At 42.4% G+C, this 14,245-nt stretch overlaps 1 protein-coding gene across 3 annotated transcripts in view; it reads right to left on the bottom strand.

Annotated features, from left to right (window-relative positions):
* Window positions 1-14,245, bottom strand: part of cdk7 (cyclin-dependent kinase 7) — a 76,512-nt gene that overhangs the window by 40,963 nt on the left and 21,304 nt on the right. For all 3 annotated transcript variants that reach the window (XM_068029449.1, XM_068029447.1, XM_068029450.1), the window contains 3 exons: window positions 3,540-3,607; window positions 1,209-1,277; window positions 971-1,081 (listed from right to left, as the gene is read on the bottom strand). In XM_068029449.1, the coding sequence (XP_067885550.1) occupies window positions 971-1,081; window positions 1,209-1,277; window positions 3,540-3,607 (248 nt within the window). The remainder of the gene's footprint in view (window positions 1-970; window positions 1,082-1,208; window positions 1,278-3,539; window positions 3,608-14,245) is intronic.

The following is a 14,245-nucleotide window of genomic DNA, read 5'->3' as shown; positions in this document are numbered from 1 at the left end:
GCATTTTAATATCTCTTGTATTTCTGTTTGTAAGTAAAATGTAACCAGTTGTGGTGTGGACCAGCGTGTGGAGCTCACTGGGAGGTAGGAACATAGATTGCGAAGGATATCGGGACGAAGGGAGAAGAATTCTGACTGAAGACATCATCGCTGGGACTCACATTGGACTTTTTAAAAATAAAGACAGTTTTAACCGAACACACACACACATACACACATCATTAAGATGGCGGCCCAGACTAATTACATCAGGCACGCTGTCCGCAACAACTCTCTCAGACAAGGGCCTCTTCAGATTGTGTAAATGGCTTTCTTCCTGCCTAATCAAGATGCAGATATCACACCCATTGCTGGCATGCACCTGGAGATTCAAACACAAATGCATTTCAACACCATGCTAGTCAGCTTTGCTTTCTTTCACCATCTAAATCCTGTTTTCTGCACCATTCTCTGTTCTCTTCTATTTATCCTCCTAGTTTTCTACGTACCTTGTCTCTCTTCTCTGCTGCTACGTCTTGATGTCCCTCCCTCCTAATGTTCCAAACTATTTTAATAAAGATGTACAAGATACATGGTAAGCTTGCAAGTTTGCTCCACAACACTCTGCATCAACAGTATTGAATCTGTAACATTTACAGACTTCTCTCTGAACTTTTCCCTCTCTCCCTTCTGAACTTGATGATTGATTGTTGAGGTACTTTATATTGCAGCACTTTGCCTTTTGTTTTATTGAATTGAATGGATGCAAGACTCCAAGATAGAAAGTGTTGAGCAACATAATACTGCACACAACAGGGCTAATGTTAGAGGGAAGTATTTCATGTTACCATAATAACCCTCTTCTAAAACGGTGAATTTAGAAAAGATATGGTTTTAACAGGTATGTGGGTAGAACATGTTCTTTGTCAAGACATACAGATATAATATATATATATATATATATATATACACACACATAATAAACACTTACCCTATGTAGAATCCAGTGTACATGAAGATATTCTAGACCCTGGAGTGTCATTAACATATATGCTTTTATGTTAGCAGGGGTCAGCACAAGGCTGGTATCTTTTATTATTACCTGTATTTGGTGAAACAGCAGTTAAAAATAAACTTTTATAATGACAGGCACAACAGTGTCTCATTTCCCGTCACCTGTGTCACTTATGGAACGCAATCCAGGAAGTGACAATCATGCTATATGTTACCTCCAAATCGGTCTCCATAAAGTCGAACACAAGACTGATGTTGGACTTGTGGCCAAAAGCATCAAGAAGCTAAGGGAAAATATTACAAAAAGTTAGCATTTCCATTTACCTATGAGTGATAAGTTTTGAAAATCAAATCAAAACATCCCTATTATCTCACAATAACAGAGATTAAAATTACATAGCTCAACAATTTACCATATTCAGCACTACTCACTAATATAAATTGCTCGAGTAGAAGTACCTGGATTTTTAATCTATTTGATTTTAGTAAATGACAGTTTCTCAAAAAATCTGCTGCTCCTGTGTTAAGGTCATCTACAGCAATTGCTGATACTTGCTCTACTACAGGGAAGCAATGCTTTCAAATGTTTTCAGAGCTTTACAAAGCAGTCTCATTGTACTAACAGGAACTGATGCAGCATCATCAAATCCCTGAAAGTTGCCACCTAGGTTAATAGGGCTGTTAAGAAGGCATATGGTGTGTTAGCTTTTATTAGTAGGGGGATCGAGTTTCGGAGCCACGAGGTCATGCTGCAGCTGTACAAAACTCTGGTGCGGCCGCACCTGGAGTGTTGCGTGCAGTTCTGGTCACCGCATTATAGGAAGGATGTGAAAGCTTTGGAAAGTGTGCAGAGGAGATTTACTAGGATGTTGCCTGGTATGGAGGGAAGGTCTTACGAGGAAAGGCTGAGGGACTTGAGGTTGTTTTCGTTAGAGAGAAGGAGGAGGAGAGGTGACTTAATAGAGACATATAAGATAATGTGTGGAGTTTGCAAGTTCTCCCTGTGTCTGCGTGGGTTTTCTCCGGGTGCTCCGGTTTCCTCCCACAAGCCAAAAGACTTGCAGGTTGATAGGTAAATTGGCCATTATAAATTGTCACTAGTATAGGTAGGTGGTAGGGAAATATAGGGACAGGTGGGGATGTTTGGTAGGAATATGGGATTAGTGTAGGATTAGTATAAATGGGTGGTTGATGTTCGGCACAGACTCGGTGGGCCGAAGGGCCTGTTTCAGTGCTGTATCTCTAATCTAATCTAATAATCAGAGGGTTAGATAGGGTGGATAGGAGAGTCTTTTTCCTCGGATGGTGATGGCAAACACGAGGGGACATAGCTTTAAGTTGAGGGGTGATAGATATAGGACAGATGTTAGAGGTAGTTTCTTTCCTCAGAGAGTAGTAGGGGCGTGGAACGCCCTGCCTGCAACAGTAGTAGACTCGCCAACTTTAAGGGCATTTAAGTGGTCATTGGATAGACATATGGATGAAAATGGAATAGTGTAGGTCAGATGGTTTCACAGGTCGGCGCAACATCGAGGGCCGAAGGGCCTGTACTGCGCTGTAATGTTCTATCACTGTGCAATTATGTATCATATACCCTAAGATTGAGTGAGTGATCACATTATTAATCCTAATTGTTAAAACTGATTCCACAGCCCACATTAGGCAATATTAAAATATAATAACCTCCCTAAATAATGAAATATCTGCCACATTGTGCATCCCATAGATTTGACTTAACATGAAAAGTCCATGGTTATGGAATTATTTGCCATGCTTATTTTATTCTTCAATAATTTTGCAATCCAGAATAGAACACAGGAACAGAAAAAGGCCAGTCACTCAACCATATTTCGCCATTCAATTATATCTGTACTTCGATTCTATTTATCAGCCTTTGTTCCTTATACCAATTTGTGTCTCTCAGATTCAAAGTTGATGACCTCAGAATTCTCCACATTGAACTCCATCTACCATAATTTTGCTCACACACTTAGTCTGTCTCTCTTTATAACTTCCTATGCCCATCTGCACAAATTATTGTACTTCATAGCTTAGTGCCATTTTCAAACTTGGATATACAATTCTCCACTCCTTCATCCCACAACCACATTTTTTACACACACATATAATGGTGTCCTTGGGGAACATGACGTCAAATCCCATCAATCAGAGAACTAACTGTTTATCCGCACTCTCTTTCCTATTTCCCAATCAATTACCAACCCATCTGACAAGGTTAACTACAATTAAATTTTAGGTTCACTTGTACCACAGATATTTTGTGCTCATCCTCCCCTGTGAAAGCAGATACAAAGTATTAATTTAATATGCCTGCGACTTCCTTATTATCCATTATAGTTTTGGTTTCTTCCGTCTTTAATTGGGCCAATTCCCCTTTACCACTCTCCTTCTCTAAATATGTTCATAAAAAAGTTTGCTGTAGCTTTGATATTCCTTGTCAGTGTTTTCATAATCCCTTTTCTCATTTCATGACTCTCTTTGTTATGTTATACATAATCATGTTGAAGTTGTTCCGTCAAACTTACTCCTATAATATTTGGATGGCTTAGCTCCTGTAGTAACTTGATTTCTCGGAGGGCCGTTCTATTAATACCTGCAACAACAGAACATTATTAGTTTAAAAAAAGAGATATGACGCACCAACATATGATCATAGGTACAGATTTAGATTTCTTTAACTGGTTCAAATTTCTTTTAACTTTTAAAGTTTGCTCTTCAGAATAATTAGTAAATGACAGTTTTCTGTCATGAAGGTAGGATGTAAGAGACTACAGCATTACTGAGAATGAAGGTGATATTGACTTTTCAATCAGCGACACAAGATATAAAATATTCCTAGATCAATTCCTGTGGTTTACTATCACTTTGTTTTCTCAAATAATAGTAACAAATTGACTTTACCCCAGTTGTCTATATATAATCAAAGATTTTCAAGTGCCAGTTACAGCATTTTATTTTTTACATATGTGCAATTTTTACTTCAATAAATCTGAACCATAAACATGAGCTCAATTATTTGAACACGGGATCAATTATTAATTATAGCAAAATATTACGCAGCACAGTTGTAACTTGCTCTCAGATAACAATTATTTTACTATATTACTGTGCTCAAGCATTTTGTTGAGAATATGGGGTAGAGGGAGTCAAATGTTCAAATTTGTCAAAACGTCAAATCTGTTATAGCAGCAGTCTCAGTGTGGAATTAAAAAAAATCATTTTTAGGTAGCAGTTTTAAAACCCTTGAAACATCAGTATGTTTGCTTGAAGGGAATATCTGGTTTACCGTTACAATACCTTTTTGAGGACGAAAAAGTATTTTGATATGCAGGTGTTTTGACTGGTGAAGCACAAGAGCACATACAGTACAGTAAGCATTATTTAGACAGTGCTCATATTTTGGTTTCAAGAATTCAGAAATTATTAAAATATTAGTAACAATCAATTTCATAGCAATACTTTTTTTAATGAAAGAGAGAGCGACCCCGAGAAAGAACAGTGCCAGAGACAAAGAGTTAAAAGGGAGGAGTCAGCGAGCATCAGAGCGAGTGTGTTCGTTAAAAAAAATAATCAAAGTGCGATGTCAGAGGAAAGGAGGTGATTATTTGCTGTAAAAACAGAAAGTGCTGGAAAAACCCAGCAGGTCTGGCAGCATCTGGGAAGAGAGAAGCACAGTTAATGTTTCAGGTCAGTGACCATCAGAATTAGCAAAGGTTAGAAATGTAATAGGTTTTAAACAAGTAGGGTGTGGGGGGAGGAAGAGAACAAAAGGGAAGGTGTTGATAGGACAGAGGGCCAGAGAGATTAACTGACAAGTCATGGGACAAAGGCAAAGACAGTGTGTTAATGGTGTGCTGAAAGGCAACGCATTAGTGCAGAGGGAGTGTTAATGACAGAATGAGCAGCCCTAGCCAAAAGCACAACCATGAAAAAAAACAGTAGGCAGGCATAGGGTAAAAATGATGGAACAAAATAAAATTAAAATAAAAAAGGGCCAGTCATGCTCTGAAATTATTGAACTCAATGTTCAGTCCGGTAGGCTGTAGTGCGCCTACTCGGAAAATAAGGTGCTGTTCCTCGAACTTGCGTTGATGTTCACTGGAACACTGCAGCAGGCCCAGAGATGTGGGCACGAGAGCAGGAGGGTGTGTTGAAATGGCAAGTAACCGGAAGCTTGGGGTCCTTTTTTGACTGAGTGGAGGTGTTTTGCAAAGCGATCACCCAATCTGCGTTTGGATGCAAAGGATCATACTCCGCCATTTCCGCCACCTCCAGCGTGATGCTACCACCAAACGCATCTTTCACAAACCTCCCCCATCAGCATTCCAAAGGGATCATTCCCTCCACGATATCTTGATCCATTCCTCCATACCTACGACACCTTGCGCCCTTCCCATGGCACCTTCTCATGCAATCGCAGGAAGTGTAATAGCTGCCCTTTTACCTCCTCTCTCCTCACTATTGAAGGCCCCAAACAATCCTTTCAGATGAAGCAACGATTTACTTGTCCTTCTTTCCATTTAGTATCCTGCATTCGCTGCTCACAATGCGGTCTCCTCTACACTGGGGAGACCAAGCGCAGATTTGGGTGACCACTTTGAGGAACACCTCTGTTCAGTCCGAAAACAGGATCCCGAGCTTCCGGTCACTTGCCATTTCGACACACCCTCCTGCTCTCATGGTCACATCTCTGTCCTGGGCTTGCTGCAACGCAAGCTCCAGGAACAGCACCTTATTTTCCAATTAGGCACGCTACAGCCTTCTGGACAGAGTTCAGTAATTTCAGAGCATGACTGGCCCTTTTTTACTTTTATTTTATTCCATCTTTTTTAACTGTGTGCCTGCCTGTTTTTTTCATGTTTGTGCTTTTGGCTGGGGCTGCTCATTATTCTGTCATTAACACTCCCTCTGCACTAATGCTTTGGCTTTCATCACACCATTAACACACACTCTGCCTTTGTCCCATGACCTTGTCAGTTAGTCTCTCTGGCCCTCTGTCCTATCAACACCTTTCCTTTTGTTCTCTTCTCCTCCACCCCACTTTACTTGTTTAAAATCTATTACATTTCTAACCTTTGCCAGTTCTGATGAAAGGTCAGACCTGAAACGCTAACTCTGCTTCTCCCAGCATCTGCAGTACTTTGCTTTTATTTTAGTGATTATTTGGTGAGTATTTCTCTTATTCTCTCTCCAAACTAGAGCATTCATTTAAATTAGCAACTGAGAAACTAAAAATTTCAATTGCAGTGAGTATAACAGTAAGTGAATTAGTAAGAGTATTAGCACAGAGCAAGTCTAGGGGCATTAACTAAAATAAATAGTTTAAACAATGTACTAATTAGATTGTAAAGGAGGGAAGAGAGTTTTTTTTTTTAAAAGAGCATTGAATTCCTGCGCCAGGTGGGAACTTCAGGCCATTTCATGTGTCTTGGGGAATCATGGGTGTAGGAAGTGAGCTCAGGATTTCTGAATTTGAGGGGGTAGCTGGAGTCACTGTGGAGCAGCAGGGTGAATGAGTTTCCTGGATCGTACGTTCCAGAAATTGGTCACCTCACAGGCAGTAAGAGTTCATGCGAGGAGATGGGTGGTCATCTGAGACAGTAGGAAGAGGCAGGAAGTGCAGGAGTCTTCGGGATGTGTACCACTGCCAAAACGGTAGTCAGCACTGGCGACTGCTGGGAGTGACGGCCCCTTGAAGAAGTGCAGTCCAGACCATAGCACAGCCCGGAAGAGTGAACAGTAGAAATGCAGTCTGTATAGGAGACTTCATAGTTAGGGGGATAGACAGGCATTTCTGTAACTGTCATTTTGAGTCCGGCATGGTGTGCTGTCTCCCTGGTGCCAGGGTAAAGGACACCATGGAGAGGGTGCAGAATATTTTGCAGGGGGAAGGGAGTGAGCCAGATGTTGTGGCACAGGAAGTGCAGGAGATGGAGGCGTAGTGGGGAGGCGGTGGCGTAGTGGTATTGACACTGGACTAGTAACCCAGAAACCCAATGTATACTCTGGAGACATAGGTTCAAATCCCACCATGGCAGAAGGTGGAATTTGAATTCAATTAATAAATCTGGTATTAAAAGCATTGTCAATGGTCATAAAAACCCATCTGGTTCACTAATGTCTATAGGGAAGGAAATCTGCTGTCCTTACCAAGGCTGGCCTACACAGGACACCACACCCACAGCAATGTGGTTGACTCTTAAATGCCCTCTGAGATAGCCTAGCAACGAAAGCCCATGGGATATAGGGCAATGTGGCAGGCTGGATCCAGAATTGGCTCAGGGACAGGAAATAAAGAGTAGTGGTCGACAGATGTTTTTGTGAATGGAAAGCTGTTTCCAATGGCGTTCCACAGGGCTCAGTGTTGAGTGTCTTACTGTTTGTGGTATATTTTAATGATTTGGACTTAAATGTGGGAGGCATAATTGGGAAATTTGCTGATGACACAAAAATTGGTTGTGTAGTTGATAGTGAAGAGTCCAGCTGTAGACTCCAGAATGATATCAATGGTTTGGTTGAGTGGGCGGAAAAGTGGCAAATGGAATTCAATCCAGATAAGTGTGAGGTAATGCATTTGGGGAGGGCAATAAAGCGAGGGAATACACAATAAATGGGAGGATATTGAGAGGGTAGAAGTAGTGAGGGACCTTGGAGTTGTATGTCCACAGGTCCCTGAAGGTGGCAGGACAGGTAGGTAGAGGGGTGAAGAAGGCATATGAAATGCAATCCTTTATTGGCCGAGGTATAGCATTCAAAAGCAGGGATGTAATAGTGGAACTGTATAAAATGCTGGTTAGGCCACAATTGGTGTATTGCATACAGTTCTGGTCACCACATTACAGGAAGGACATGATTGCTCTGGACAGAGTACAGAGGAGATCTACAAGAATGTTGCCAGGGCTCAAAAGTTGCAGCTATGAAGATTGGATAGGCTAGGGTTGTTTTCCTTAAAACAGAGGAGGCTGAGGGGTGACTTACTTGAGGTGTACAAAGTGATGAGAAGCCTAGATAGAGTAGACAGGGAGGACCTGTTTCACCTAGCGCAGAGGTCAATTACCCAGGGGCAGAGATTTAAGGTGATTGGTAGAAGGATTAGAGGGGACATGAGGAAAATGTTTTCCACCCAGAGGGTGGTGGGTGTCTGGAATTCACTGCCAGGAATGGTGGTGGAGGCAGAAACCCTCAATTCTTTTAAAAGGTACCTGGACATGCATCTGAAGTGCTGCAAGGCTATGGACCAGTTGCTGGAAGGTGGCATTAGAGTGGGCAGCTAGCTTCTATTTTTTTTCTTCATGGCCAGCACGGACACAACGGACTGAATGGCCTCCTTCTGTGCCGTAAATTATCTATGGTTCTAAGCCACTCAGTTGTATCAAACCACTACAAAGTCAATAAGGAATGAAACCGGACCAACCACCCAGCATCGACCTAGGCACTGGAAACGACAACAGCAAACCCAGCACTGTCAACCCTGCAAATTCCTCCACACTAACATCCGGGGGCTTGTGCCAAAGTTGGGAAAGCTGTCCCACAAATTAGTCAAGCAGCAGCCTGACATACTCACACTCACAGAATCATATCTTCCAGACCATGTCCCAGACACCGTCATCAGCATCCCCAAGTATGTCCTGTCCCACCGGCAGGACAGACTCAGTAGAGCTGGCGGCACAGTGGTATACAGTCGAGAGGGAGTTGCCCTGGGAGCCTTCAACATCGACTCCAAACCCCAGGACGTCTCATGGCATCAGGTCAAACATGGGCAAGGAATCCTCCTGCTGGTCACCACCTACTGCCCCCCGCTCAGCTGATGAAACAGTACTCCTCCATGTTGAACACCACTTGGAGGAAGCACTGAGGGTGGCAAGGGCACAGAATGTACTCTGGGTGGGGGACTTCAATGTCCATCACCAAGAGTGGCTCAGTAGCACCATTACTGACCGAGCTGGCCCAGTCCTAAAGGACATAGCTGTTAGACTGGGTCTGCGGCAGGTGGTGAGGGAACCAAGAGGGAAAAACATACTTGATCTCGCCCTCACCAATGTCTGTCACAGATGCATCTGTCCATGACCGTACCGGTAGGAGTGAGCCATCAGCAGCCGCAGAATTGTACTCAACCACAATCTGTAACCTCATGGCCTGGCACATCCCCCACTCTACCATTATCAACAAGCCGGGGGATCAACACTGGTTCAATGAAGAGTGCAGGAGGGCATGCCAGGAGCAGCACAAGGCATATACCTCAAAATCAGAAGTCAGCCTGGTGAAGCTATAACCCAGGACTACTTGCATGCCAAACAACGTAAGCAGCACGAGATAGACAGAGCTATGCAACCCCACAACCAACAGATCAGATCTAAGCTCTGCAGTCCTGCCATATCCAGTCGGGAATGGTGGTGGACAATTAAACAACTGACAGGAGGAGGTGGCTCCACAAATATCCCCATCCTCAATGATGGGGGAGCCCAGCACATCAGTGCAAAAGGTAAGGCTGAAGCATTTGTAACAATCTTCAGCCAGAAGTGCCGAGTGGATGATCCATATTGGCCTCCTCCAGAAGTCCCCAGCATCACAGGTACCAGTCTTCGGCCAATTCGATTCACTTCACCTGATATCAAGGAACGACTGAAGGCACAGGATACTGCAAAGGCTTCCTTCAATCTTAAGGTCAGAAGTGGGGATTGTTTGCTGTTTTATGACCAGGTACAAAAGAGGTCTAGGGTTCCCTTTCCGCCTTCACCTGGTCATACTGTACCAGGGCGTTATTTTTAAACACTGTTTTTAGCTCCCCCTTAGTGAATCCGTGTTCACCGCTGTCCACATTGTAAGGCAACGACACACGCGCACACAGGTTTTCTTAGGTTTAAAGAAGAAAGTTTGAAATTTATTAAACTTAAACTCTAATTCGGTTGACGCCTACGGATACACGACTCGTCCACGCTAGTATACATACGCGATATACATATGCAAATAGAGACAGAAAAGAGAAGAAATAAAGTGGAAATGTTTGAGGCAATATCTGAAGAGTTTTTGTTACGGTCCTTCGAGCTCACTGTGAAGTATTTGATTGTAGCTAGATCAGATTCTCATTGGGGCCCAGTATTATTATTAAACCTTGTTCGCTGCAGGACACTTTTCTCTCTTGGGGTTCAACTGTCTTCAGTGGATTCAGTTCCGTGAGAAAGAGATGGGAGCAGACAGGAGAGGCTGTGGTGAGCCAGCCAGGAAATATCTTTTCAATCCTGGAGCAAACAGCTTTCTGCAGACTTTCAGTTCAAAATTGTACAATTCAGAGACCCCCAGGTTGCCAAGCAGGGTAGTCATGTGACTAACTGGTCTGACCATGTCGTGGCTCTGTGTATGGTGCATCAGGGAATGCTCCTTTGTCTACAAACACTGTCCGTTAATATGCAAAAATGTCTTTCCAGCCAGGGGCCTGGCAACCCCTTGTAACAGGCCTTCTCTCCTTACATAGAACATAAGAACATAAGAACTAGGAGCAGGAGTAGGCCGTCCGGCCCCTCGAGCCTGCTCCACCATTCAATAAGATCATGGCTGATGTTTTCGTGGACTCAGATCCACTTACCCGCTCTCTCACCGTATCCCTTAATTCCTTTATTGTTCAAAAAGATATCTACCTTAGCTTTAAAAACGTTTACTGAAGTAGCGGCAACTACTTCACTGGGCAAGGAATTCCTTCCCAGCAACAATTTGAAATTTAATGTCCACGTGGTGAAATTAATATGCCTCATTCTTGGCAGATGGGGGCCTGCATGACAGCTGATGATTGCACAACGTTCAGCACCTTTTGCGACACGTCAGATACTGAAGCAGTCAGTGTAGAAATGCAGCAAAACCTGGACAATATCCAGACTTGGGCTGATAAGTGGCAAGTAACATTCATGCCACACAAGTGCTAGGCAATGACTATCTCAAACAAAAGAGAATCTTATCATCTCCCCTTGACATTCAATATCATTACCATTGCTGAATCCCCCACTATCAACATTCTGGGGATTACCATTGACCAGAAACTGACTGCAGGAGCCATATAAATACCGTGGCTAAAAGAGCAGGTCAGAGGCTAGGAATCCTGAGGCGAGTAACTCACCGCTTGACTCCCCAAAGCCTGTCCATCATCTACAAGGCATAAGACAGGAATGTGATGGAATACTCTCCACTTGCCTGGATGGGTGCAGCTCCAACACTCAAAAAGCGTGACACCAACCAGGACTAAGCAGTCCGCTTGATTGGCACCTCACCCACAAACATTCATTCTGTCCAGCACCGATACACAGTGGAAGCAGTGTGTACCATCTACAAGATGCACTGCAGAAATGCAGTGGAACTATATCGTCATTCCTTCACTGTCACTGGGTCAAATTTCTGGAATTCCTTCCTAACAGCACATGGACTACAGCGGCTCAAGGCAGCGGCTCACCACCTTCTCAAGGGCAATTAGGGATGGGCAATAAATAGTGGCACGGCCAGCGATGCCCACATCCCATGAATAATTTTTTTTAAAAGTCAGTACTAAAGACATAGGAAAGGGAGGCATTGTGGTCCTACGGTCAGACTTTCAGGAGTTAGGAAGGAAGTTAAAAAGTTGGACGTTGAAGGTAGTAATCTTTGGATTACTTCCAGTATCACACGCTAGCGAGAGTAGAAATAGGAAGATAGGGAGGATCAAAGTGTGGCTTGAGGCATAATGCAGGAGGGATTCTTGGGGCAGTGGGACCAGTTCTGGGCCAGGAGGCACTCATTCAAAAGGGACAGCTTGTTCCTCAACAGGACTGGGACCAATGTCCTTGCGGGGAGGTTTATTAGTATCATTAGGGTTATGATCCCGTTAGGGACTGCTAACTTTTAAAAAAGAAAAAGTCAACTTCTCAGTTATTTCTGAAAGAATTAAACAAAAACTTTACTGTACAAGAGTTAAACAAAGGAAAACACTACTAATTTAACACTACAACTTGAGACATTTATATTTTAAATTTAAATTCTTAACAGAACATGAAATCATATGCTTTAAACTTTAAATCTTAACAGAACACTCCTGTTACCTCCAGTCCAAGAATTCCCCCTACACATTATAGGATCTTCGTGGTTTGTTCACTTCTCCTGGGACCAATCCAAAGTGCACAACAGCTGTGGGAAATTCACTTTGATTTCCTTAATTTCACAGCTGTCTTCTGAGGTTTGAGATTTCCTGGGGATTCTCCCTCTAGCTTTGGCTAGGCAAATCCTCCAGTTCCCCTTCAACACCCCACAAATCTCGATTCCACAGCTTGAGCACAGGCCTTCCTTAAAACAGAAACGTCCCTGGTTCCCAATGGCCTCTTTGTTCCTAAGTCCAAGTGCCTTCCTAAAGTCAATCACTTGTCTGAAGCCAACTGCTTTTCCAAAAGGCAACTGACTGACTGTCAGCAAGCACACAAATCCAAAAAAACAACAACATGCACCCACTGCATCATCTAGCTCCATAGCTAATGATACACGTGGGATGTCCCAGATAACAATTTAAACTAACTATTTCTAACTCCAAATCTTCTCTTTGATCTGGGAAATCACATGAATAAACCCCTGACTGAGGTAGCTGCAGACACACCATTGCCATCAACGAGTGAAGAGGGGTCCCCATTGTGTAGGGTCTTTATACTTCCCAATATAACCTTACAAAATAAACATGGGCCACCCTTTGATTTGCAACCTCCCTAGGCCTGTTTGCCAGCTTGTCAAATCATTCTTGCATTAAAAAATTTCAATTCGCAAATTAAAAGTTACCTCTAGAAAGTTAATGCAAACTATGAACCAAGTGATCGTTAACACCTTCCTCCTAAGAAAAAATGAAAATTCATCACCATAGTGATGCATTTTCATTTACACCAACAAAATAATGTATAACATGCTACACATTTAAACAACTACCTCATCACTTGCAATACACAAAACAGTCTTCCCCATTGTCCACCAGATAGTCCACCTTGACAATATTCCTTCGCTGAATCCGTAACCAGAAACAATGATCCAATTGAGACTTAATGTTTCTTTTTGGGGTGTTTTCTGAAAGTTGTCTTCTTCTGTTTATGAAAATCCAAATTTTTACCACGTCCCTGGGAAAACAATGATTCTGATAGTCTCTCTGGCTTTTGCATACTAGAAGATGTGAGTTCTGTAAAGGGAGATTCCTCCATGTTCTCCATATGTGAATTTTCAGACTCAGTCTTTGAATCAGTCTGTTTAGATTTCACTTTCTGAATTTTATTCTCTTCCAAATTTCCAGATTCTTCATTGTTTAAGTTCAGAAAGAATGTCCCACTTAATTCCACAGTTAAACTGCCTTCCTTCTGTTTAACTGCAGGCGTATATTTATTTTTATGTCCATTCCCAAGATTCAAACATTCAGGGTTCTCTTTTTGAGATTGCTTCTTTCTGTCTCAACTCATTTTGTTGGTCAAAATTTTCTTTAGTCAATTTAAGAAAGTTGTTCAAATTATCCTGATGTTTAAATAAGAAAGTTTGATATTCCTGTTTAGTTGGTTTTTAAACAGGCTGTAATCTTTCAGTTTTTCCTGATCCCAGTCACAACGGGCCTAGTTTGAAACTCTGCAAGTGTGGTCGATAGTTTCTTCATTTTGGACTTCCACTTTCTGTTCCAACACTGTGATTCTGTCATGCAACTCCTGAATAATATCCCATTCACTTTGGGGCTTCAAATGGTCTTTTGTAACCTGTCCATTTTCTTGGATTCCTGCTGCTGTACTAGCGTTGGCAGGTACCATTGATTTAGTGTCAGGTCTCATTAACCCTTCAGGGTTAGTCTGAAGTCTGAGTTCTTCTTGGGGGGAGAACTTTTATTTTGAAATTAGATACTTTTGCAGACTAAGCAAAGTCTGTTAATGGTGTAGATAAATCTGTATCTTTAATTAATTTACTCCCTGGTCCAAGAGGATTACAAATAGGTGAGGGCTTTTTACTAACAGGAACAGTTCTTGTACTTTTGCCCACCGTTCCATAGCTCCCTCAAGATCATTTCCTAAAATAAAATCAACCCGATTGGTAATATAGACACACCACCAACAATAACAGATTCTTTACCAAATCACAGTTTAAATTCACTCTATACAAAGGGATGAACACACAACCTCCATCCATACCCTGTATCAATACATTTTTATTCTGCGATCTCTTTGAAGAGAAGTCTAAATCTTTTCCTAATATTATGCTCTGAGCT

The sequence above is a fragment of the Heterodontus francisci genome, chromosome 4 (genome assembly GCF_036365525.1).
Source record: "Heterodontus francisci isolate sHetFra1 chromosome 4, sHetFra1.hap1, whole genome shotgun sequence".
Classification (NCBI taxonomy): Eukaryota; Metazoa; Chordata; class Chondrichthyes; order Heterodontiformes; family Heterodontidae; genus Heterodontus; species Heterodontus francisci.
The sequence above is the reverse complement of the archived record's forward strand: the minus strand, read 5'-3'. Positions and strand labels throughout refer to the sequence as shown.